The sequence below is a fragment of the Cervus elaphus genome, chromosome 15 (genome assembly GCF_910594005.1).
Source record: "Cervus elaphus chromosome 15, mCerEla1.1, whole genome shotgun sequence".
NCBI classification, from domain to species: domain Eukaryota; kingdom Metazoa; phylum Chordata; class Mammalia; order Artiodactyla; family Cervidae; genus Cervus; species Cervus elaphus.
The window spans coordinates 67,915,470-67,942,151 of NC_057829.1; the positions used below are offsets into that span (position 1 = coordinate 67,915,470).

A 26,682-nucleotide genomic window follows, 5' to 3' on the forward strand; every position below is an offset into this window, starting at 1 on the left:
GCTCAACTAGGGGCTATCATCATTCACTTGAGGGCGCTTTAGGAGCCTTACCTCGGTGCCCTGTAGGTTCAAGTTGGTGTCTGGGTATTTGACCTAGCTCTTCATGTTATTTGACCTAGCTCTTCATGTTATTCTGATGACAGCCTTGATTACAAACCAGTGCTGGTTTGATCACAAAGCAGGTTCTCAACTTAAGCTGTGCTTTGACAAAGTAGAGAAAGGGGCTGGGGTTTTGAGGAGGGAGGGGTCCTCCTTCAACCTAACCAACCTTGTGGCTTCAGGCCAGCCCTACTCATTTCACTTGCCAAGATGCACAGAAAAAGTCCTGGGCATTTGGCATAGCAAGTGAGCAGACACTGGGTAAAGTCTAGCATCCTTGGGAAGAAAAGAGATTCCTTGGAGAAAGTTGTCCTTAGTGGAAAGGCCTAAGTGCCCTACAGGCCTAGAACTCTTCTGTTTATAAGGCAATCTGTTTTCTTCAAGTCAAAAGCTTCATGTTCCTCCCAGGCCCCCACAGTCTGTGCACACAATCAGCTCTGTGAAACAAGGTTTTGTGTTGAAATCCACCCTATAGCTGGCTTTCAAAGGCCCTTTTTGAAACTCTGCAGGCTGCCTCAGAGATGGGCCAGAAATACTCTATTCTGCAATTTTTAAGTTTTCCAAAAGCATAAGAATAAAAAAGGGACTGAAAGCTTCCTCTTGTCAGTAGGAAATCCACCCTCTCCCCAGCTCTGCCCTGGGAAGCTCACAGATTTCCTGAAGTTAAAAACAAATACCGTTACCAGTTTCTACTCCTTGCAAGAATTTAATTCTTCCTTTAATATAAATAAGGCAGCATGAAACACCAAGAGTCCTGCTGCTTCCTGCTTCAGAAGCAGCTCTGGTGCATAAAAGATCCCCATTTCCCCGCTCAGTTGTTGTCTCTGTATAAACAAGAGGCCAGGAGGTAATTTTTCAGTGAATTTTCTCCTGGAAGCAAAGGAGAAGCTGGGGGAGACTGAAGCTTGATCTTGGCTTAAGGAGATTGGTTCTTGGTCACTGGGGTCTCTTCAAAGTACATCAGATGAGGATGAAGATTGGAAAGTAAAGGCATGGGTGACAATAAATAAGGAAATTCACCCCAACTCTGGAAATGAATCCCCACAGATTGGGTACTTAGGGTTATTGCTGGAGACCATATGGGCCTGGGGAGGGGCAAGCCCAGGCACTGCTCAGTCTGACCCCAGCTCACGTGGAAAGCTTCCTACAGTCTGTAATGCCTCATCACAGCTGAGCCAACCACTGCAAATTAACCCTGTCAGGCAAACTGTCCAACTTCTGGAAATTTCCAAGGCTAGGTGAGAGCATTCCTGGGGCAGAGACAGGATCTTTTCTTCATTCATGGTAAGCCTGACACCCCCAAGGAATCAGGCATGAGTCTGGGAGGTATGGGCAGCTTCAGCCCTGGAGAGAGTGTGCTGGGGAAGGAGCATTCATCCTTGCTTTCTGCTTGGCCCTCTGCAGGGTGACTGAAGCGATGCCAAGAGAAGAGCTCCCAGAGGGCTAGCGAAGCCACAGAGGAGGGAGCGGCTTCAAGCCCCCGTGAGCCAGGCCTGGAGATGGAGGCCAACTCTGACCGCAGGCTCTAGTGCCTGCCCAGGGACCACAGCCCAGTAGTGCCAAGGTACCCTCTCTGAGGCCTGTGGGCTGTGCCTATAGTCTGTCTTCGTGTGTCCCAGTCAAGCAAGCCTCTGTCAGGCTCTTCGGGTGTTGGTCATCTGTGTGGCCAGCAAAGCCCATCCAGAAAGGGGGGTTCTGTGCACTGAGGGAACCCCACTGGAATGACCAACCAAGGGAATGTGGGGCCTACATGTGGAGCTGGGCTTCCACAACAGATCTTGCTTCTGGGCACCCTTTGCTCTAAGATTGGAACCCTGAGGGAAACCCAGGGCTATGGCATCCCTCATCTCTATGATCTTCTCTGAACTGGGCATCTTCTCTGAAAGCCAGACTTCAGGCCAGACCCCAGCACCCCAGGTACCAGGCTCTGCCCTTGACCCCAGGCACCCTGTGAGTGCCCTTCTTTCTCTCTCATCTTCCACCTTCAGTGCCTCCACCTCCCAACATATTGGTGGCTGGAGAGACCAGCTGTGGAGACAGATGAGGGTGAGGAGCCACTGAGCTTGCACCCACATGGTATGTGGCCCATACAGGGTTCAAAATGCAGCATCCAAGGGGAAGGGGCAGAGAGAAACGGGTGCACCTTGAGCGAGATGTGGAGCTGAAACAACGGCCAACTTCAACTTCTCTCTGCCAGGTACCCACTTCTGTACAACAGAGACGTTAGCCACTCGGGCTGCAAATCTCTCCGAGTCTTTTCTCCAAACAGTATAAAAATGGCAGCCACAGTGGGGATCCCTATAGTGTGGGCTATGGATGGAACGCTGCAAATTCCCATATTGATGCCCACTGTTTGGCTGCAGATGCCTGCGGCCAAGGGTTACTGGAAACTCAGGGTGCAGGATCTTAACTCCGGTTCCTGTTAGCATTCCTGTAGATCCTTTGTTGATATTCAAGTAAAGATTGGACCTGGGATATAAAAAGAATCACACCCAAATCGTTGTTTGTGCCGTTTGCATTGTCCCGTAACTCAGCATCCATAGAGTTTTATCATCATCTTTGTCATTGGGAGTGATCCAAAAGTCAGTTGCAGAGGATCAGTCCCTAAACCCAGACAACAGCTTCAACTGGCAAGTCCCAACGGCATGAAAGCAAACCAGTTTTGGCTTGGAATTCCATTTCCTCTGTGTTATAGGGTTTGGCTTCCCTGACAGGCTGAGCCATGGCACCCTATAAAGCCTGCCGTCTTCCCAGGACAGGGCCTGCAGATGCCCCCAGGGGTGTAAACGCATAGGATGCCCTGCGATCTGGCCCTCTGTGTCGTGGATGCTCTACAAGATGACAGTTTTGGGGGGCAGGCTGACATGGTCTGAGGTGATATGGAGGGAGTACTCGCTAATGAGTGCTGGGGCATTCTTGAGCATCTCATAGAAGGAGTCCACTGTCTTCCGGTAGAGACTTCGCTGTAGGACAAAGGGCCGGAAGAGGTTGAGAGGCTCCGCCCTGCGCACGGCCTCAGGGAGCCCCATGGCCTCTGGCACCTTGCGGTTGCCGATGAAAAAGTGCTGGAGCTTCTTCTCTAGCAGGCTCTTCTCCAGGAAGCACAGCAGCTCATGGAGACGAGCGTCGAGCTGCTCGGCCTTCCAATCGGCAGGCCGCCGGGCGAGCAAGAGGTGCAGAAGGGCGGTCTTCAGGTGGTAGTTGCCCAACCCGCTGGGACCGGTCAGGCGGCTCTGCTTTGAGAGCAGGAAGGAGGCGATCTGCAAGCAGCTGAGGTGGCAGGCGCCGTCGGGCAGCGCCTTCGAAGTTACCCTGAGGAAGTGGCGCTCGTAGACAGCGAAGGACAGGAGCCAATCGGTGCTGGGTGCCTGGGTCCCCTCGCCGGGCTCCCGGGCAAGGTGGGAGACGAAGTAGAGGTCGGAGTCGTCACACTGGATCACGGGAATGAGATTGAAGGGCATGGACTTCCCCGAGCGGAACCTGATCTTGAGAGACCCCGGGGTGCCCAGCTGGCCAAAGGCCAGGTCGAATTCGTACTTGTGGGCGATGCGGTGCCAGGCTCTGGTGAGGGCAGTCTGGAACCACTTCATGACGCGCATGGTGTCCAGGTATGGGGAGTCGGGGGCACACAGCGGGTCTGCCACCTTGCTGCCGCGGCGCACCACATTGTTCCTGCCATGGAGGAGACACAGCATGTCTTCTCCAAGCTTGGTCTTGCCGCAGATACAGCCCAGCGTGTCCTCATCGGCCCGGACCACCTTGATCTGGCCATAGCCCTGACGATCCAAAGGCACGGAGCGGCTGGAGCACCAGAGCTCTGGGTGGAAGTGGTAGGGCTCCGGGGGCATGAAGGGCACGAAGAGGTCGCACAGCAGAGGCTTGTTCACCTGCCAGTTCTCATACATGCTGTCCACACCGATGAAGTCCTCCACCTCCATGTCCGAGTCCCGGCTGCACAGGCTCCTCAGGGCTTCCAGCAAGTCATCCACGAAGCCCTCCACAAACTCCCGGGTGCGGGCGGCGTCAGCCGTGGCCCCCCGGATGCAGCGCTCGTAGAAGTGGTCGAGCGTGGCCCTGTTGGGCAGGGTGAGGCCCCGGAGCGGGGCGCCCTGCAGGTCGGGCAGCTCGTCCTCATCCGAGCCCAGGCACTCGGGTGAGGGCGCGTCCTGGTGGTCTTGCCGCCACACCTCGATCACCAGGAAGAGGATCATGCAGAGAGTGCTCCACAGGTCCCAGGCGGTGCGGTTCTCATTCTGCTGCTGGCCCTCCTCCGCCACCCGCTCCAGTGCCTCCTTCTCGGCCTCCTTGTCGGCCGCCAGCCGCGCCATCTCCTCCTCCAGCCGTAGCTGCTCCAGCTGCAGCTTCTCCTGGTGCGCCTGCATCTGGCGGATGATCTCCTCCTCGTTCTCGGGGACCGTGGCGTTCTCTCGCGGGAACAGCAGCGGGTGGTTGATGATGGCCGTCACCACCACTAGGCACACCCGGAAGAGCCCCAGGGCCATGGCGGCAACTTTCCTGGGAACAAAGAGAGAGACACTGATGGTCACACTGAGCTTTCCTCAACACCGCTTACTCCCTTGTCGCTCCCTTCCACTGCCCTCCAACCCACCCAATCCACAGCCCAGCCTTGTTGGGAACAAGAACCCTGAAGTCCCACACCAGCATCCCGGCTAAACCACCACAGAGGTGGACCTGTTTCTGTCTGCCTAAACAGTCCTTTCTAATAGCAGTACCCACTTCCCTTGGGAACTGAATCTTTTCTACTCCTAGTCCTCATGATTTGGGTGGGGATGAACTCACCCCCAGTCAAGGGGTGAGGATATAACCCTGGCCCAAGACTACTTCATACTCCTCCTCACCCTGACAGTGGTTGTTTCTGGATGAGTTTATGACTTGCCCTGGCCCCTGGGAGACAGAGGTAGGATTTGTTGGGACCAATGGGGAGAAAAGACTCACCCTGTTGCCTAGGGTTGCTGAGGGAACCCTGAGGGATTATACCTGCTATTGGCTCTCTAGCTACCTCAAAGGGAGATCTGCCAGACAGAGATGCCAACATGGACCCAGCAGTGCCTGAAGCCATTACCTCTGGACCTTGTGGTCATATAAATCAATACATTCCTTTTTTATTTTGACTGCACCACATGGCTTGCAGGATCTCAGTTCCCTGACCAGGAATTGAAACTGGGCCTGGCAGTGAAAGCCCAGAATTCTAACCACTAGGCAACCAGGGATTCTCAATATATTCTCTTTTTGTTTAAGTCAGTTTCTTTTCTAACACTTGAAACCAAAATAATCCTGTATAAGACATCCTTTCTTCCCCCTCAGTGAATGGCTGATTTCTCAGTACAGTATAACCTAGTGGTTAAGAATGGAAGGGCTGGGTTTAAAGTCAGCCCTGTCACTCACTGAATTAGCTGTGTGACCTTGGGCATGTTAACTCACCCCTCTGAGCCCCAGTTTCCTTACTGTACAAAAGGAGAGCCAGAGCACCCAGAAGGTCATCATGTTAATGAATTCATTTGTTCATGCAAACTACCTACACAGCACGGCGCACAGCATATGTTTACTGAGCAATAGCTGAAACAGTCTTGAGCCCTTATATACCCTCAATGAAAACCTCTCCTTCTGATTGGAAGACCCCACCCCAAATTCAGACACTGTTCTCCTGGCTGATCCTGGATCTTTCCCCTGACAATCTAGGGAACAACCATAGTGACTGAGTCATTGACTTTCCTTTCACTAGTCATCTGAATTTCTAACCTGACTTCTTAATTGTGAAAGGAGACGTGCCATTCCTCCAGGATTTTTAGGTCTCAAGTGACTTTGGGGTAAGGACTAACCCCTTATCATACTTGCTGTTCAGACTGTGAAGCTACAACATCCCCTGGGAATTTGTTAGAAATGCAGAATCTTGGGCCCACCCCAGACCCACGGAACCAGAATCTGCATTTTAATACCATCCACATTAAAGTCTTCCAAGGACTGTCTCACATCAGAACCCTTATATTATACCTTCTCTTTACCCTGGCTGGAATCTTGGGAAGTAACAATTGGCTTTTTCCGCATTTGCCCCACCCACTTCCTGTTGGGGACCTCAGCTAGGAAAGCAAATAGACAAAGGAGGTCATTGCTGGAGAACCAAGAGCCCCCACCTCTGCCTCAATGCATGCCAACAGACCTGATAGGAGCCCCATCCCCTGACCTTGAATTTGCACCCTGAAAGCCACATGTTCTGGTTCTTACCCTAATGGTACCAAGAAGCAGGTATCTATCACTATGGGCAAACTCCGGCAGATGGTGAGGGACAGGGAGGCCTGGCATACTACAGTCCATGTGGTTACAGAGTTGGACACGACTGGGTGGCTGAATAACAACGACACCTCTGCAGGTTCTACCTGGCAGTGCCAGGATGTAGACAGCCTGAGTTTTCACACTTGGGCAAAACCTGCTGCTCAGAGGTGACCCCTCCTCATTAGCAGGAACCAAAAGTGTTGGGGGTGGGGAGGTCCAGCAGCAGCAGAATTCAGTGTAGTTATGATCAGGCCCAAGAGGGGAACTTTGAGACACTGAGGCATTTCCACTTGAGAAGTCAATGGAGGACAGGAGAGAGTGGAGGAAGTTGGGCTGGGAGGGAGGGAGGGTGAGGAAAAAGTGCAGGGGGCAGCCAGCCAATTTCTCTGCCCCAAGACCAGGAGCAGCATGCTGGATAATTGCATGAACAGGCCAGCCCTGGTTTCTACATTAGAGAAGCATCAGTGGAAAATTTGACCAGGGTGGTCCAGGATAAAACTATAAGGCTGGCTGATAAACATGGATCAGAACTTTAGGATAAAGGTGTGGAGTACTAGTGGAAATGGCAACCCACTCCAGTATTCTTGCCTGGGAAATCCCATGGACAGAGGAGCTTGGCCGGCTACAGTCCATGGAGTCGCAAAGAGTAAGACACGACCAGGCGACTAATACATACAACATACATAATAGTAGAATACCAGGCAGCAGTCAGTCAGGAGATAATTGGGTGTTTTGAGGCCCTAAAGGGCCTGTACTATAGCCAGCCACATGTGGGCACAAGCAGGTCCTGACAAGTCACAGCCAAAGTCTTTGGCAACACCTGATTCTTGAGGTCAGTTTCCAGGGTAGGGTGCCACCAGCTGGGGAGTGGGGTGCCATCACTAAGTCTTATAACTGGAAGTCCTCCTTTTCTCTATTGAACAGTTTCCACAGGGCTCCCTGTGTATGTCCTCATGCCTGTTGCAAGATGATGTGCTAAACTAGGGCAGGCAAGTTTCAAAACTCCAAATCAACTGAAGCAGTCAACACTGCGATGAGAGGCTAAGGATGGACTCTGGAGGGGACAGGCTGGGTTAGCACCAGCATGTGCACTACTAGATATGTGACCCTGGACAAACCGTTCAACTTTTCAGAATCTGAGTCTTTTCATCTATAAAATGGGAATAATAACACCTGCTGTTGTAAAGGAAATAATGCACAGAAAGCACTCAGCAAAATGCTTGTGTGTTAGTTACTCAGTCGTGTCCAACTCTTTGCGACCCCATGGACTACAGCCCGCCAGGCTCCTCTGTCCATGGAATTTTCCAGGCAAGGATATATGGGTTGCCATTTTCTCCTCCAGGGGATCTTCCCAAACCAGGGATGGAACCCAGGTCTCCTGTATTGCAGGCGGATGTTTAACATCTGAGCTACTAGGGAAGTCCAAAATGCTTGCCCCTGAGCAAATTTTCATATAAAAGGTTAGCTGTGATGGGATGGGAATAATAGATGAACCTGCCTACAGGGGTCTACAGATGCAGTGGGCCAAACAAATGCCCCTACAGGGGATACAGGCAGCCATAGGAACACTAGCAATAGTAAGGTTATGAAGGAGACTCAAAAGGAGCAGAAATCATAAAGGACCCTGGGCTGTAGAGACAGGCCCAGGTTTGAACCATGACTCTGTCCCTTGCCGAGGGGTTGTGGGTGAGTCACTTGGCTTCTCTAGGGTTCCACTGCTTTACCTGTGAGATGGAGCTAACAGCAGGCCCTCCTTCATAGAGAGGGGAGGTTAAGCAAGACCATCCAACTCAGGTGCTGAGCACAGTGCCCAGCATGGGGTAAGCACATTACAACACCAGCTCCTTCCTCCTTGGCCTCTATGGGCTTATTATCTCACCTGTCAAGCACACCAACCTTACCCCAGTCCCAAGGGTGTGGAGGAACACACGCTCAAAAGTGCTCTGAAAGCACAAAATGCTCCCCTAAGCCTGGCCGATCCTCTGTAAACCACTCCATCCACCCTGCCCCCCAGCAACGGGGGGCGGGGTGTGTGTGTGTGGGGGGGCGGTGCGCGAAGCCTTCCGAGCCTTGGATCTTCCTGGAGGTAGAGTTCCCTCTGACTCACTTCTAGTTTAAACCACCTCCGCCCTCCTGGGGATGGGATGGGATCCCAGCTGTTGTCTCGCTCCTGATACCCTTTGTGCAGGCTGGCTTTGCCTGTGGCCTGAGTGATGGGGGACAGGGCGGGGCTGCTGACTGCGCACTAGGTGGGGCTGGGTTAGAAGCCTCCATTACTTCCCCTCCCCAAGCCAAGTCACACGAAATGCCCCAGGGTCCTTGGGGGTCAGAAGAATGAGGGAGAGAGTCTGGATGCTGGGACTTCTGGAGACCACAGGGGCAGGACAGCAGCTAGAGCCTCTCACAAAACTGTGGATACATGCAGGTACACACACACACACACACACACACACACACACACACATACACTCCTCACCAAAGGGTCCCTTTCCCCCAGATTTAAGTATTCCACCTCTGCCTTAGCCCAAATCTCTTACCTCTGCAAGGCTGCCCCATACATGTAGTCTGAGACATCCAGCTGGGTTCAGTTTTGAATATAAACCTGGGTCACTTGTGGGTCTGCTTCCAGGAAGCAGGCAGGAAACCTGCTGAGTTCCTCTCCACCCCCGCCCCTGCCCACAGAGTGTGGCAGCCCATGCAGCTCATGGCTAAACTTAGCCTGGCAAATGTCCAGGGTCACTGGGGCAGCAGGGGCTGGGGCGGAGCGCTGCGTGTGGTCAGCCTGGACCAATGGTCTACTCGAACCCTTACTCTGAGCCTGGCTGGACGCCTCAGACCCTGGGGAGAAATTAAGACCTCCCCTTCCTTCTGTGGGTCCCTCACTTCCACATCCCCCTGGCCCCCGAGGCACCCCCACCACAGCTTAATCCAATAAACGCCACTAAGAGTTGTTTAACAGTGGGGCTTCCTTAGCGATCTAGTGGTTCAGACTCTGCACTCAATGCAGGGGCATAGATTCCATCCCTGGTCAGGGAACTAAGATTCTGCATGCCACATGGCCAAAACAAAACAGAACAAAACAGTGATACACTTCATTTTATCAAGCCCTTACTAGGATGTGGGGCTTCCCTGGTAGCTCAGATGGTAAAGAATCTGCCTGAAATGCAGGAGATCTGGGTTTGATCCCTGGGTAGGGAAGATCCCCTGGAGGAGGGCATGGCAACCCTCTCCAGTATTCTTGCCTGGAGAATGCCATGGACAGAGGAGCCTGGGGGGCTGCAGTCCATAGGGTTGCAAAGAGTCTGGACAGGACTGAAGCAACTTAGCACTCACGCACAAACATAACACAGTGGAAGCAACTTGTGCTTTGGTGGAGACAGTCAGAGTAGGCTTTTTCAGCCTAGTTGTGGCTTTTCTAGTTGTGTGGCTAGAAAATTACATCTCATCTTGGGCTTTGGTTAACCCACCTGTGAAACAGGGGTAACACCCACCACTTAGAAAGTTACAGGGGTTGCTGTGAGCAGTGCCCAGCACATCCTAGTTAAGTAAAAGTGTTGGAATTCTCCAGGCAGGAATACTGGAGTATGGTGCCATGCCCTCCTCCAGGGGATCTTCCCACACTTAATACTGTGCAAGGAACATGCTGGGTGCTACAGGGCCCACAAGGATGAGGGTGGCATGATCTTCAGTAGTGAAAACACTACAATCCATGCAAGAGGCAAACAGAATGAACAATAGGCTACAATTGAAGAGAGTTTCATTGCTGTTCTTTGTGGGAACTTCTTTGTCTGTAAATCTTCTCTGCTCCCACCGACCTGGTTCCAATCCACCACGCCCCTTTTCTTCCAGGCAGAATTCCAACAGCAAATCGAGAACAGCAGGAGCCTGTGTCCAGCCCTATAATGTGTTCATCAACACCTGCCTGGCTCTGTCATCCACCTGCCCTCACCTGGGGCTGGCTGACTGTGGCCTCAGCAGTGGGGGTGCCTTTCTCAGCAGCCCAGCAGCCAGGCCCTCCGCCTCCAGCCAGCCCAGGGACAGTGGTTCCAATGTGGTTGTGGCTTAGTATCCCTAACATCACTTGGAGATATATTCAGTTCAGTTCAGTTCAGTCGCTCAGTCGTGTCTGACTCTTTTCGACCCCATGAATCGCAGCATGCCAGGCCTCCCTGTCCATCACCAACTCCCGGAGTCCACCCAAACCCATGTCCATTGAGTTGGTGATGCCATCCAACCATCTCATCCTCTGTCGTCCCCTTCTCCTCCTGCCCTCAATCTTTCCCAGCATCAGGATCTTTTCCAGTGAGTCAGCTCTTCGCATCAGGTGGCCAAAGTATTGGAGTTTCAGCTTCAACATCAGTCCTTCCAATGAACACCCAGGACTGATCTCCTTTAGGATGGACTGGTTGGATCTCCTTGCAGTCCAAGGGACTCTCAAGAGTCTTCTCCAACACCACAGTTCAAAAGCATCAATTCTTCAGTGCTCAGCTTTCTTTATAGTCCAACTCTCACATCCATACATGACCAATGGAAAAACCATAGCCTTGACTAGATGGACCTTTGTTGGCAATGTAATGTCTCTACTTTTTAATATGCTGTCTAGGTTGGTCATAACTTTCCTTCCAAGGAGTAAGCATCTTTTAATTTCATGGCTGCAGTCACCATCTGCATTTTGCTGCACCATCTGATTTTGGAGCCCAGAAAAATAAAGTCAGCCACTGTTTCCCCATCTATTTGCCATGAAGTGATGGGACCGGATGCCATGATCTTAGTTTTCTGAATGTTGATTTTTAAGCCAGCTTTTTCACTCTCCTCTTTCACTTTCATCAAGAGGCTCTTTAGTTCTTCTTCACTTTCTGCCATAAGGGTGGTATCATCTGCGTATCTCAAGTTATTGATATTTCTCCCGGCAATCTTGATTCCAGCCTGTGCTTTCTCCAGCCCAGCATTTCTCATGATGTACTCTGAATATAAGTTAAATAAGTAGGGTGACAATATACAGCCTTGACGTACTCCTTTTCCTATTTGGAACCAGTCTATCATTCCATGTCCAGTTCTAACTGTTAGAAAAGCAAATTTTCAGGTGCAGCTCCAGACCTACTGATCAGAAATTCCAGGGGTGGGGCCAGCACCTCTAGGTGGTTCTGATGCCCACTTCAGTCTGAGACCCACCCCTTCCCAAGCCAGGCAGGCTTCTAGGGAGGAGGAGGGGGGTACTCCACAGTGTTCCTGCAGCCCAGATCCTGGCACTCGCCAAGGGTTTGCCCTGCGCCTAGCCTCTCAGATGCAATTAGCTCTGCTAATTACCATGGCAGACGTAGCTCAGGCCCTGGCATCATCTTCAGAGCTGAAAGGAGAACCTATGTGTCCTTACAAAATGGAATAAGGAGGTTGGCTGATGGCAGGGGAATGCACTGACAGCCTAGGTCCATGGGGTTACGAGTCACTTTCCTGTTGCTTAGGTTCTGGGCCTGCCAAGAAAGAAGTGGCTAAAGGAGACCCAAACTGTCCAAAGTTTGGGCTGAACCCCTCCTGTGTCCCTGGGCTTGTGCTGGAGTTTCACAGTCCTGGCCAATGAGATACATGTTGTTAAGGCGAAATAAATCCACAAATTTAAGAAAGTCAGAATTTAGAGTGGTACTCATCTAAGCCCCATTTTACAGATGGGGAAACTGAGGCATAATGAGGAAACACACTTGACTGGGAGAGTGGGTGAAGGTGGAAATGGTCCAGGCGGACTATGGACCCTCACAGGCAGAAGAGGATTAGTGAAAGGTGATGTTTTCATTAACAGCTGACAGGAAGCTAATTACTCTGCGTGTGTTTGTCATTTAATTTTCGGAACACCAGAGAGGTGGTTGTGGCATCCCTATCTTGTGAAGAGACTGGTGGTCAGGGAGCTTCACTGGGCAGCCTCTAAGATTTCCTGGACTGCAGTCTCTGATGAAGCCTGCCTTCCGCCGTCTGCTTTACTCCTTCCATCCCCCCAGGGGCTGACAGGAAACCTCTCCCGCCTGGTGACACCTCCCTGGCTTCCCTGCCAGTGGTGACCATCAAAATCATCAGGTTGGCTGACCCCAAGCTTCCTAGGCCTTGGAAAAACAGGACTATAAGCAAAGAGAGGTGGAATGCAGAGTGCAAGTTTGACCCTGAGTCTTGGTTTGGAATTTGGGCCCCTGGAGCAGGCTGTCTGAGCCCTGGTGACGCAGTCTGTCTGCCTTATGCCTGGTCTGTCTGTCTCATGCCCGATTCCACTCTTCTCTCTTGGCAGAGGCCATGTCGCATGCTGGTGTCTGACCAGCTTCCCTGCTGTTCAAGAGCACCCACCGTTCAGGGCCGGCTCGGGGTCCCTCCTCCGGGGAGCCTGCCCTTTTCCAAACCCCTGTGGGTCAGGCCACATCCCCGCTCTTTACTGTGTGGGTTTATGCCGTGTCCCTGCCTTTCTACCTGCAGTGCCAGCGAGGGCTCGAAGCTGAACACCGTCTCCATCCCCACCCCACTCCTCCGGGCACCACACACGGGGCGCAGGCGCCCAGTGTCAGTGGGAGTTGGCTTATCACGTACTCGGGAGGAATGGCAGGCTGTGTGAGTGCTGGGTCTCCACACATTCCTTCCTCGCCGCCTGACTCTGGGCCAGGGGACAGACAGACAGACAGCACAGACGGTGCCGTAAGGGCAGCGCTGCAGGAGAGAGGTCCCCCCCGGGCAAGGCAGACAGCCTCCACCTGTGCATTTCAGGCTGGGGTCTCTTCACCTGCACCCCGCAAGCGGATGGGGGATGGGAACTTCAGGGAGAGGGGGACTGAACAGCTCTAGGGGTGGGAACTGGGTGCTGGCTGGCCTGAGGCCTGGGCGGAGAGGGAGGGGCGGGCAAGCAAAGAGGAAGGAAGAGGACCAAAATTAGTTGAGAAAGTGGGTAGAAAGGGTGCAGTTTTGGGCCCCCAGGGCTTCCTCTTTTCAGTGTCTTTGCAGCACCCCCCACCTTCCACTGCATCACCTTTAATTCCTCCCGCTGGTGGGCAGGACCTCCTTCTTGGCCTCAGCCTGCCACTTCCTCAGACCTGCCACTTTCTTGGCCACTGGGCTCCTTCCTTTATCTCTTTTTTGCCTTCCAGGGGGCAGGAGTGGTGGTGATGTGGGGATGGAGTGGGGAGGGGACACTGCCCCACTGTAAATAGCTCAGTGCAGGTGCTGGACACCTGGGCCACTCAGGCCTTCTCTGGGGAAGCCACCATACTGCATGTTCGATGCACCCAAAATGGCATGATCTGTTCTGTTTCCTCCAAGAGAAGCCAGAAATCTGCATTTGACCAACATCTCAATTTTACTCTGCTGTCCACTCTGTCAAAAATTCTTTGAAATCCATGTGAGCCAAATAAACTGTGTCAGCGGGCCACCCAGAGTCTGCTGCCCCTCACAGGCCTCCTCTCCCCGCCCACTGCCGCCCCGCACTCCCCCACACAGCATTCCACTCAAGGCTGCCTGGGACCCCAGGAATCTCCTCACTTTTCCCCCTCAGCCACACCGCCACCTGCTAGCTAGCGCCTTTGCATCCAGGACTCCCTGAAATACCCTGCCCCACCGCTCAACTTTTCACTCCAAGTCCAGTGCTGACTCTATTCCAGGGTCTTCTAGTCGGCCCCAGCAGCCACCCTCAGTTAATCCTAACCAGCCGGTGTCTGGGGCTTACATGTGCCTTCCACGGCCTCTCCAGGGACGAGAAGGAAAGAGGGTGACCGTGTGGTCTAATGGGCGGGCACTGAGCAGCAATCAGCTTACAGTCCAAGGCCTGTGGTTCCCAGGACCGAGAGCTGCACCCTCACCACCCCTTCCTAACCCAGGGAAACGCCAGGGGTCAAGACTGGCCCTGGCCCTGGTGGGGGTGGGGGAGCAGGGCAGAAAAAGGGGGAGAGCAGAACCCCCACCCCCACGCCCAGGGAGGTGGACTACCGACCGATGGGCCCGTGGGGAACTGTACACTGGAGGGGAGAGGCCTTTCCCCTGATGGGAACTCTGCTGTGGCCGCACGTGGCCACACTGGCCAGACTCCCTCAGGGAGCCCGCTCACACCCGCCAGAGTGTAGTTTCTGCCAGGCTCACTCTCAGAAGAGGGAGGTGCTTCCACAGTGCCACCAGGATGCCAACCCCATCCTCTGGACTGGGGTCAAGCAGCCGGTCAGCCCGGGTGCAGCAAGGACAGTGGCCTGGACTCTGCCCAGACGGATGGGACAGCCCACATCCCTCCAGTTCCTGCTCCTCCACCGCATCCCATGCACGTCCCTCGGCCGGCAAGGGATGGACAAGGCAGGGAGGCCATCAGTCTCCCAAGAAGGACAGGGCATCCTTCTGTCCAGCTGTGCAGCCTGACTCTCCCACCACTGAGGCCCTGAACCACAGGGCATCATGGAAAATCACAGTAAAATTCTTGGGACGGAGAGACAGACACACAGACTAAGGCCTGGGGTCTCAGAAGCTAAGGGATAACAAGGAGGCTGCAGTCACAGAGACAAGGAAGGGCTCCCCTGGCAGCCCTGAGTCGGGGCCCACACCCTCCTCTCTCATTCATCCTCCACAAGACTCCTGGAATACAAGTTACTGCTGTTGGATGGCAGCCCTCAACAGGACAAGTCCATGTGCTCATACCTAGACCCTGTGAATGGGGCTGTAATTTGCACAAAGGGTCTTTATACGTGTAATTTAATGAAGCATCTTGAGATGAGACACTTCTCGATCACCCTGAATGCAAAGACAACTGTCCTTCTAAAGAGAGAGAAAAGGAGAAAACAGACAAAGAGGAGAAGGTGATGGAAGATGGAGCAGAGGTTGGAGTAATGCTCCATAGCCCACGAAGGTCTGGAGCCATGGGAAGCTGGAAAGGCAACAGAGGATTCTTCCTTAGGGCATTTGGAAGGAGCACGGTCCTTCGAGTACCTTGATTTCAGACTTTTGGCCTCCACAGCTATGAGAGAGCAGAAACCTGTTGTTTCAAGCCACCGTGTTTGTGATCTTCAGTTACAACAACCCTTAGGTGGCCAATGCAGTCTCACAGCGCATCCCAGCCTGGCCACCCACCTTCCCATTTCTGCTGGTCACCAGCAGCAAACCAGCCATCACCTGGGATTCCAAGCGGAGGATACCACACTATTGGGCTCTCCCTCCTGGCCGGGTGTGGTCCTTTGGAATCAGCTCCTCTGAGCTCTCCCCTAATTCCCAGACACCTCAGGTAGCCCTGGCCCTGGAGGTCTCCCTGCCCCACTTCAGGGAGATCCTGTGCCCATGAGACACAGGTCTGAGTTCTAGTTCAGTCAGGGGACCCCCTCGGTTCCCTTCCCTCCTCCCCAGGCCACTTGAAATTATCTACTGTCCTCTGAACACCTCCTAGACTTACTTCCCCACCATTCCCTACAACGTCCACACCTAACCCCATCGTACAGTCCTCACAGTCAGCCCATATCAGAAACCGCTTCCCAAAGTCTTCTGGATCATCTCTTCCCCCAGCTCGAGACAAATCCTTTTCTTGAAGGGGACAGACGAACAAGGGGAAGAGACAGCCTATTTACTAAACCTCTCAAGTGCAGGCGGGCATCTGGCACTAGTGTAGATGGTGTCTCCAGATATGTGACCCAAGTAGGGACCCAACAGAGACTTGCTCCTCGAGGCTTTGTTCTTGGCTCATCTGCCTGGGCAGCAGCCCCATTTCCCAGGCAGGAGCCCAAGGCAACGAGAGGTTGAGCAATTGCTCAAGGTCACACAAGTAGGAAGAGAGCAAAAGAGCCAGACACTGTGCCAGGCCAGCGGTTCTGGACCCTGAGGTCTCCCCAGTGGACCCCAGGCTGCTGCGTCATCACAGGGAGCTGTTGGCCTGAGCTCTGGGGTCAAGGTGGGCCTGGGTGCCTTGACATTCTGCACAGCACCTGGCACAGACCATATGTAGGACCACCTGCTCACTGTGCCAAGGACACGGTGACCTTGGGGACCCACTGGCTTACACCCTGCATATGGAGACATTTGCTTTCTAAAGGCTTCTATAAACACCCGCCATGCATTTCCTACAGCAGGTGTGTACCCAAGGACTTCCCTTGAAACCCAATTCCCACACCAGGTTTCTAGACTTGAAGTTACATGGTGCATTTTAACAACAGAAGTACAGTACTAACTGTGCCCCACAGCGAAGCAGTCCTTCTGACTGTCAGACATTGGCCCGGCTTAAACTGGTGTTTCTGGGAAGTCTCCTCTGCCCCTGGGCCCCATCTCACTCCCAAGAGCAGCTGCCCGGAGGGAACATGAATACTCACTTGAGGGTGGCCACACCAGGGCTCCCCAGACTGTCCCCCGTCTCTCCCTGCACCCTGTGTTTGCTACACCCCAGGCTTCCAAGCACAGCAGCAAATGCTCAGGGCAAACCCCGCTTTTGCCCTGGGACAGGGAGGGAGGTCTGCAGCAGGGGGCGGGAAGCAGGCTCCAGACCACAGCAAACACTCAAGCTTAGGGGAGGGACTCAAGGGGGTGGAGCAGAAAGCTGTGAGTAAATACAAAGGACAACAAAGGGAAGGGAAGACCCGCCCACCCACTGGCCCCTCTCAGAGCTGAGCAGGGGATGGAGGGATTGAGTAGACTCTCAGTGCCCGGCAGCCACCTTCCCTGGGGTGGAACAAAGAGCCCAGCTCAGGGAGACACCCGGGCCTCTCTGGGCATGAGAGATGGGCCCCAGAACAGCCAGTTCCCCCACTTCCCACCTCTTCCCTCCCCCCTCCCTCCCCATTGCCTCTTACTCCGTTCAGGCTTAGAGGGTGCTGGCCCCTACCACGGTGAAATCCCAGGCTGTGTTCCCACCCTGGTCCCTGAGGCTTGGGCGTACCTGACACACAGTCTGGGCCCCAGCTGGGTTGGGAGAGGGGGAGAGAGGTGGGGAGGAACGGAAGTGCTCTAGGCCTCCTGCACACACACACACACACACAGTCACGCCGTCCCGTGACTGCAAAGATCTAAAGACCCCTTTCATCTTAATAAAGGGGAACAGCAAGTGACTCAAAGGCAAGAAGGAGGCCAACCCAGCTGTAAAAAACATAAGCGCTGCGGTTGGCTTCTTGGCTGGGCTCTCCGCTGCAGGGACCTCCCTCACCAGGGCCACACCAGTCAGAGCAAACCAGTCCTCCTCCTCCAGGGGGACCTGGAAACTGTAAGAAAAATGACCCCCAGAATCACCCAGGAACACAGTCACCCTCCCTGTGAATTACACAAAACCACCATCTACAACCACACGGTTTTCCGGCCACAGGGTTGAGAGTGATGACATTGTCGTGAGGATGCCCACGCTCTGTCCTAGCTTCTGCCCGAGGCTACACCTGGCACACAGTAGGTGTCCCAGAACCAATGGCAGGTACACATGGGTCAGGCTGGGATGCACTGCAAGCTGCCACTGATACATCTTGCCACCCCAAGACCACCCAGAAAGAAATAGCCCAAAGCTCTTCAGCTGAGAAGGGCTTAACACTTTGTAGAGGCTTCCTTTGTAGAGAAGGGCCAGACTCTGGAATCAGAGGCCTGGATTTGAATCCTGGCTCTCCCACTTGCTGTAACAATAACACCTACTTCATGGCATGGCAGTCACATGCTCGTGCTCCTTAAAGGACATTGTTATTGGCATTGGTAATGGTAAGGAAGCCAGGTCTCCGTTTTGATTTGTTAAATCCTGCTGGGTGCACCTTAGGGACTCCTCTGGGCAGAGGTAAGACAGCCTACATTCCTGAAGCAACCCCAGAAGCTCGGGAACAGGGGAAAGTTGTCACCTCTACCTCCTGTTTTCTTCTAAAGGCCCCAGGGGCTGCCACCAAGGGACAGCAGGAAGTTTGGCACCTGGGAAGTTCACAGCTCCCCGCCCTGACCATCTGGCAGCAACACTGAGAGCTCCTCCACCATTTCTGAGCACCTAGAAGGAGAAACCAGTGCTGGTCTCTGATACCCGGAACTAAAGGTGCTGCATGGATGCTTGCTGAATGAATGAATGAAGTCAGGACTAGGAAAAGAACCTCACTGCCTGTATTCCCTGAAGGAGGAATTTGAAATGGGAGTGGAGCGAGGCATCCTGGATAAAGTAAATTCTAAGTTGTTTTTTTTTTTTTCCCCTGGGAGGCACCCTGCCATCTGAAAAGCAAAGTAAAGCCCTAACAGTGGTCAGTGCCTTGGGAAATGTGAGCACACCCCTAGGGACAGACCACAGCCACTTTAGGTCTGTACAGCCCTCTGCTAACTGCAGGCTGGCTAACCACCACCACCGACCACAGTGACGTCCCAGGAATGAACTTCAACACAAGTTATCTGACCCTCAGCTACCTCTCCCTTTGACATCCACCTCCTTGCTTGAGAGCCTTGGAGAAAAGGAAGACAAATGAAGGATGACAGGGTGAGATGCAAGTCAGGCACGGGAAGAAACAGAAGAGCAACCCTTGGTAAGAGTGATAAGCAGCTCGGTCTTTCTGGAGGACACCAGACAAGCTGCAGGGCCCTGACACCCAGGGCTGGGCTTAGTAAATAGCAACCGACACGCTACATTTATTGAGATTCAAGCATGATGCAAAACTTTACTTTGCTATATCATCCTCACAATGAACCTCAAAAGGAGGCACAGAGAGGGGCGGTCACCCACACCAACACCACAGAGCTGGGATTTGAAGCCAGGACTGCCCGACTTTCAAGCCGCTGGTCCTTCCGTGAATCATCAGACACGCACTTATGGGCTTTCCTTCCTTGTACCATTTAGCGAAACTCTCTTGCTCAATGTGCTCAGTTGTGTCTGACTCTTTGCGACCCCATGGACTGTAGCCCACCGGCTCTTCTGTCCATGGGAAAAACAGGTGACAATTCAGGTGGAATATGAGCATGATGCAAGGAGTCGGACTTAATGAAGCCACGATGCTCCTTCCATCCAGAGATTCTGGGTATGTGACGCTGGATATCTGAGATGGCTTTTCAGTTCAAAGGATGGGGAACCCTCTTCTGCAGTGGATGGGCAAAGAGGAGTGAGGTCTCTTGAGACCCTGGGCAGTGCGTTTAGGGGTGAGGCATTAGGAGGAAGAGGCAGGGATGTATGGGGGCATTCAGAGGAGGCACACAAGGGTGGAGCCCAGGCATCCCCGCTCTCTTCCCCTCTGGCCCAGGCATGCCTACCTCCTCAGCGACTCTGAAACAAAGTCAGCAAACAAAGGACCTTTTCAGGAACTCCAGGCGGGTCCCCAGACTGCTACTAAGAAGGCTATTGAAACAAGCTCCCAGGAGAACTGTTTGTTATGAGCACGTGGTTTTGCTTCAACCGGCGGGGCAATGATGAGGACAACGCCCTCCCTGTGGTTTGAGGTAGGGGTAGGAGACCCTCCTGCATCTGCGCTGCAGGGAAGGGACCTGGAGGGAGGAAGCTCAGGAGAGCTACAAAGGGGAGCCCCTCCTCCTGGGCACAGCAAGGGTTCCGCTGTGCTCTTCACCTGGAAGTGAGTCTGTTCAACACTGTGGGCTTTGAATTTTTTTCTTAGGAGTTCCATCAGAGGATCTCAAGTGCACTGAATATTATCTGCTTCTGGTTGTTACTGTCCCCATTAAACAGACAGAGAAACTGAGTCCTGTGTGTCAATATCACAGAGCAAGAGAGACCTGGGGTTGGCAGTCTTCCTGTTGTCCTCTCACCATTAACACTCAGACTTTGTCAGATTCTGTCCTTAGGCAGGACACTATGGACATCCACGGCTGTCCTCGCTAACACCTCTCACCAACTCTCCAGTATATCTCAGACACCCTCAGATTCCTACATAAACTGCTGGGGAGGAAAAGATTCCACAGGTCTCATGTAACCCACTTAGAATTCCATGGGGCATGCCAGAGCTGGGTGAGAGGCAGACTCAGAGACCTTGTTTCTATTTCCAGTTGGTAGCCACCCCTGGGGCAGTGGATTCTGCATAATCTTCCTCTGTGTGTATCTGATCACAAGGCCCCGTGAGGCTACTGAAGCCCCAGCACAGTGTCAAGCACTTTGTAGGTACACAGTAAGAGCATACTTGTTCCATCAATGAATGAAGGTTCTCTCTTAGGTCAGTCTCCCCAGGAAGGAGGCCATGTTTCTTACTTTCCTTTAGGGGGAGGAAGTGAAGAAGGGAAAGCCCCTTTTCTGACCTCCCCATCACTACTCCTGTCTGCTCTCGCCCTATTCCCTTAGCGGACTGATTCAGGTTGTAGAAGGGAGGCCCAGAGCCATGGAAGCCACAAGAAGCCCCTCAGGAGGCATCCTTCTTGTTCTGAGTTGCAGCTCAGAGACCCAAACAAGAAGGCAGCTGTCAGTACTTCGGGCCTGGAGCAAACCCAAGGCCCGAAGACCCTCCACCAAAAGGCTCATAGCCTAAACCTCGGCCTTGCAGCCTTGCCCTCTTCCCCAAGCCCATCCCGAGGAACACACCTGTGGATGTGGCACTTTCAGCGCTTCTTCTCTTCAGCATGTGTCTTACAGTTAGGTGGTTCTTGTTCCTCCCAGTATAACTTAAGGTGGAGGTGTCTGTTGCCTTGGGCAACAGTGATGTCACTGGTGAGGTGCTTCCATTCTGCTGATGTCATGGGGTGGGCCACGTGGATGAAGGGACTTGAGCTTCCTACAGGAAGCCGTCCCAGGTTCCAAACTGCCTAGGTGGACCCTGTACACCTCGTGGGCACAACCAAATGATCCTCTTCCTGTCCCAGAAAAACCTCCCCCTCTCTCCCCTCTGGGGGCCTGTTCAGGCCATGCCTCAAACCTGGCTTTCCCTCTCCTAGTGTTGGTGAAAAGGTCGGGATGGGTAGCTGTACCCTCAGCTCTGAATGAACCCCATACCAGGGCACCAATCTCCTTCTCACCATCTGGGAGAGTCCGGGTCCCTGTGGCCTTGCCCTTTGCCCAGAGCTAAGAGGAGGAAGCAGTGGGGAAGTGAGGTCCCAATCTGGCAGAGAATGCTGATCCTCCATTGACCTCCACTGTCTTTAAGGGCTCATACCAGCCAGAGACTGGTCTGCACCAGGCACCATCACAGTGGTTTATAAGCAGGCCCTGTGAGAGGTTGTCCACATTTCACTAATGACAGAGCCGAGGCTTGGAACAGTCAAAGCACTTGCCCAACTCCTGAGGTCTGGAGCCAGGACTCAACCCAAGCCTGCCCTAAGTCAAAAGTCGATGTGAGTCATACCTCCTTGGCTCTGGGGAACCTGGAGGCTGTGGCTTTCTAAAGAAGAGCCATGAGGGGGCCTGGACCGAGACCAGGGAGAACCCTTTAAATCTAAAGTGGCCAGCTGGGCAGACCAGGTGGTTCAGACAGCCAAAGAAGGGCTTAGGACTGTATCACCCTCATGTTCACACTGGGGCTGCAGTAAGTGGTCAGTCCTGGCCCTTCCAGTTCGCTGAGTATCTGTGTTGACTAAGGACCATGTTTCTTTGCTCTATACTTGACTTCTTGTTGACCCATCCAGGCCACCTGACCATCTCCTTCATTTGCATTTACCCCTGTGGCCTGAACCTACAGCCCTGAAATTTTATAGTAGTTATTTAACTTATGCAAATACAACTTAACGTAGCTGGGAGCTACTGCTTAGAAAGCACTAAATAAAATAAGTACATAAAATAAAAAATGCTAAATTCTGAAAGAGGACGGGGGACATCCTACTGGCAAACACTGCCCTTGAGGGACTGGCTAAGGAGAGACACATAACATATAGGACTGCTGATCTACCTGGCAGGCATCTCTCCATTGGTGATGGGGTCACAGAAGTGAACAGAGTCCATGCTATTGGACCATTGCTGCCCCTGCCTTCTGCCTCCCCTGACCTGAATCCAGCTGTGCCAAGCACAAGCTGCCTTCTGATTTTTAGTTCCCCATTGGCTTTCCCAGGACTTAAGAAGCCAGTATCACTGGCTCTACAATGGTTACAGTCTTCTTGCAAATTAATACGCTAGCAATTTTATTTGTACACTTTGTAGTGTACAAGAGTTCTCTGTAGATGACTCAGTAGCTCAAGTCCAAACTGTTCTGAAAATTGTAGAGATAGGGTTTCTAAATGTGCGCAGTTAAGAACCAGATTCTGGGACAGTTTACATGACGTGGGAAATCGTCTAGGCACCAGTCGACCCTTTCCAAGGCCATGATGAATTTCCCATTAGCTGAGAAGTCTATTTTGTTTAAAATACTGTCTATAGACAGCAGATAGTAAAATGCTCCATTCCAGCTAATTAAGTGCTGTAATGCATAGGGTGAAAAATAAGTGACCACATATACAGAGCTGTGAAATGCAGTTTTGGAAAGTCTTTCTGGATGAGCTTGGGAAGGGCGTTTACAGACGAACAGCACTGGACAGGGATAGGGGCTGTAGAGCTTGCAAGTGTCAGGACAGTGTTCAGATACTTCTTCCATCGTCCATTCGCTCAGGCATTCTCTGCCCAGGTCAGGGACCCTGCATGGCCCCTTTCCTCTGCACCACACCCAGGCAGCACTTACTCATCACCCTCAGGACAGGCCCCAGACTGGATGTGCGATGTCACACTGCCCAGTGATTAAAAAGGAAAGACATCTGAGGCTTGGACCAGGCCTGCCTCTCTCTTTCCTTTCTTTCAGCTGCCAGGTAAGTTTTCCATCTTCCTCCATCTGAGCTGATAGTGGGTTTCCTTCCTCTGACAAAGAAAAAAGCAATCACTCTTATCTCTTTCTCAGGAGGGGCCCCAACCAAACTAGCTTTTGAAACTTCACTTGCTTCTTGCTCTGTGAATGCTCAGTGACTTCCAGGCTTCTGAACACTATACCTCTCTGTGACTTAGTTTGCTTAACTATAGAATGGCGATACCAATACCTATGTCACTGGGCTACTGAGAAGATTAAATGAGTTAATATAGGCAAAGTGATTTTGGGGGGAAAAAAGCCTGGCAAATGTTAAGCCTTCAATAATTGGTTATCAGGCTGCTGTGTATGGTTGTATGGGTGGTATATTGTTCAAGAAGATCTGGCTGGGAGAGTGGTAAGGATGAATCAAGCTCACATGCCAGTTTGCATAGCTATGTGCCTTGGCTCTGTCCACCCAGATGAAGCCCCTGTTTTCTAAATGATACCAAGGTGCCATCTTCTTGTTAAGAGGAAGCACCTTGTTCTAATTCATGCAGATGATCGAACAGGCTAGCAGCAGTCTTGGAGGTTATTATTGTCAGCTCTTAGCACTCTCTCGGCTCCATCCCCTTCCCCAGCTAGACAAGATTAGTCCCAGCCACAAGTAAGGTCCTGCTCCTCAGCTGTCTAGCACATCTGGTGCACTTATCCCTCCCTTAGCAGGCTCGTGGGGTAAAGCTTTCCCCAAGGGCCCCCCAGGGCTGCCCTCCAATTGAGGGGACTCTGCACCCCAAACATGGAGCCACAGAGTCTGGGACTCTGGAGGGACCATCTCCTTCATAATTGTTGATGGCCACCTGTCTCCTGACAGTGATGGCAGCGCCTTAACTACTGAGGCGCTCCAGTTGTCAGCAAGTTCCTCCTTATTTCTGAGTAAGTAAAATCCAACTCCTGCTTCTCTCACCCTGTGAATCTCTGAGACTAGACAGAGCAAGTCTCCTCCTTCTCTCGAGTGACAAAGTTGGAGATTCCTGAAGGCCAGAGCCACCGTCCCCTAGGTTTCTCATCAATGGAGGAAATACGGCCAGTCATTCCCTTCTCCCTGACAAGAAACACTTTCCCAACTCTCATGGCATTCCATTCTCTCCCTTGAGGACAAGTGAGAACAGGGCTGTGTACTCCAGCCCTCCACCCAGAGATACTTCTCCTCCAGACAGAATCCTCCATCTTTTTCCCTTTATTGATCCCAGGGAGGGTCCAAGAAGCAAAAAAACACAAGACCAGGTTCCTCCCAGACAATACCTTTTCAGGTGGGCAATTTTGCTAGAAGACTCTACCAGAAGTTCCTCCACTTTTTGCCCGCAGATAAAAAGTTCACCCACACACCCTGTCTTTGTTTCTCTCATGCGTGCTGCAGGAGCTGGGAGGCGTTCTTGGTGACAACTTCTGGGCTGATGGCATGAGGTTAAAAGTTCAGATCCTTGCCACCCGAAAGTTGGAGCTTGAAACTGCTGCATCTTTGAAAATTGCCGAGCTGGAGGATGGCACTTGAACAAAACTCTTTCCATTGGAGAGTCAGCCTTACCACTTTACGGTTACCCACAAGTGGAAAATATGAGGGCAGGATGGCCTGGAGCAGCAGCAGCAGCACACAGGGAATTAGCAAACAATGAAAGCCACTTCAGGCTTGTAGGCTGGAGAGAGGACTCAAAAGCACAGCCATTATGCTATAGACGAGGGGTGAAAGGCAGCAATTCTACCTGTGCACCAGGCCTTTTTGCAAGGCTGGCTTGGACCTGGGACTGCACCCTGCACAGGTTTGCTTTACTTGGCAGCCACTCAGCAGTAGAACTAGTTTATGAAAGGGAAGAACCCTGGGTCAAATCCAAAAGAAGAACCCCCCCACTCCCCACTCCCTCCTCCCCACCAAAATAGGACTCTGAACTGATTTACATTCAAAAGGATCCACCAGTACCTGGTACTCTTCTAGTCTGGGAGGGGGGGCGGAGTGTAAGGAGGGGTGGTTCTCACAGCTTTCAGAGGAGCAAAAGGCAAAGTGTGGTCCCTAAGGGGTTCAGTAAAATACTTGCCCTTCCTGGGACACAGCACTTTTGTTTTTCAAGAAAAGGAGCGTTTTGGATGGGAAGCCCAGACCTGGAGCATCAGAGTTCCTCCAAATCGCAGCCGGAAGTTGGAAACTCTGGGAAAGGGTCTGGGATGCTACTAGAGGTCAGGTGGAGGCCAGCAGCAGCCCCAAGAGGAAATTCTGCACTGCGTGGGGTCTCCTCCACTAATAGCCCAGAAAGAGGAAGCGGCGGGGGCTTTATCCCGCCTCCAGCAACCTCATGGCTTCATACGTTAAACCTAGAAAACAAAGACTTCATAGCTACTCTCTCCTTCCAGGAGGGGGAAGGAAGGATGGAAGGGAGCTGGCTAAGAAGCTGGGCGACTCGACTACTCTTTCAGCTCCAGAGCTCTGCTCACACGGTCCAAAGTAACGGATCTTCGGGGCGGTAGAAACAATAACGCGGTCCCGCTTCCGGCATCGCGGTTCAGTGAGCCGGGAGGAGAGGCTGCCGCCGTGCGGGGCTCCAATGCAGCGCCCACTGGGGTCTCCGCGGCCGGGGAGAAGCCAGAGAGGAGAGGCTGGGATGCAGGACCCCGCACGGCGCGAAGAGAGAGAGGACAGGCCCCCACCCCCACCCCCGCCTGTGCTCGGGCGCCATACCCCAGTCCCCCAAGTCAGTCCCAACCCGGGGGGCCGAGCGGGCGCGCAGCTCCAATCCGCCCCCATCTCCGGCGCAGCTCCGCCTGGTCCCTCTTCCTTCCAGCGCATGAGATGCTTCGGGAGGACGCAGAGCCTCGCGGCCACGGGCCCACTACTTACCTTCGGCTTCGGTTCCCGCTCCCCAAGGCGGGAGGGATCGCGCGAGTCCCGGCTGCGCTCGCGGGTCCCGGGGGCCCCAGAATCCGCTGTCTGGCCGCGGCTGCTGCTGAGCGTCCCGCCCGACAATTAGAGGGACGGGGGCGGCGATACCTCGGTCGGCTCCCGCCTTCTGGCCCCCATCCGCCGGGCTCTAGAGGACTTCAGAGTTACTCATTTCCTAGATGTCAAAGAAACTTTTCCTCCTTATAAGAACAAAACACCCGCCTCTCCTCCCTGCCGCGGAGGCTCCTTAAGGTGGACCGTGAGGGTTAGGGGGCGGCTGACCCAGCGTCCGCCGCGGAGATCTGCCCATCGACCACCCCAGAAACTCCAGAGGGGCCAGCAGAACTGGAGGGTGATCGGGCAAGACGGAATGTGGCTGCTGGATTTAAACTGGAGCGAATGGACAGGGAGTCAGGAGAGGACGCCCTTAAAAGTCTGTCTGGGCGGGCGGAAAGGAAGGAGTTAAGTCCCTGCACGCCGACAAAGGGTTTTCCGCGGCGCGTTTTACGAGCGGTGGAATTCCAGGGGCCACTTATTTTGTCCTTTGGAGGGAAATGTAAGTTGAGACACAACGCCGGTCCTTCTTTTCGACTTCTAAGTGGATTAAAATAACTCACCAAATTCTATGATAATTGAGTGCATCTTTGCCTTTTCCTGAGTGAGTAGGCACAAAGGAGCATCGTTACTAAATACTTTCATCTGTAGAGGGCGCTTTAGTGTCCAAAGCGTGTTTACAGTTGGGATGTTAGATCACTTTTAGAAGAA

At 53.0% G+C, this 26,682-nt stretch overlaps 1 protein-coding gene across 2 annotated transcripts; it reads right to left on the reverse strand.

The window, feature by feature from the left end:
• Positions 1 to 789: 789 nt before the first annotated feature.
• LOC122708964 (inositol 1,4,5-trisphosphate receptor interacting protein) lies at positions 790 to 26,076 on the reverse strand. Of its 2 annotated transcripts, none has more exons than XM_043925872.1 (2): positions 25,876 to 26,076; positions 790 to 4,614 (listed from the first exon to the last, which is right to left on the reverse strand). In XM_043925872.1, the coding sequence occupies exon 2, from the start codon at positions 4,599 to 4,601 to the stop codon at positions 2,931 to 2,933; it is 1,671 nt and encodes a 556-aa protein (XP_043781807.1). In that variant the 5' UTR covers positions 4,602 to 4,614; positions 25,876 to 26,076; the 3' UTR covers positions 790 to 2,930. The 2 variants fall into 2 exon arrangements, with proteins under 2 accessions (XP_043781807.1, XP_043781806.1); XM_043925871.1 differs by lacking the exon at positions 25,876 to 26,076 and adding an exon at positions 24,291 to 24,823.
• Positions 26,077 to 26,682: the final 606 nt, after the last annotated feature.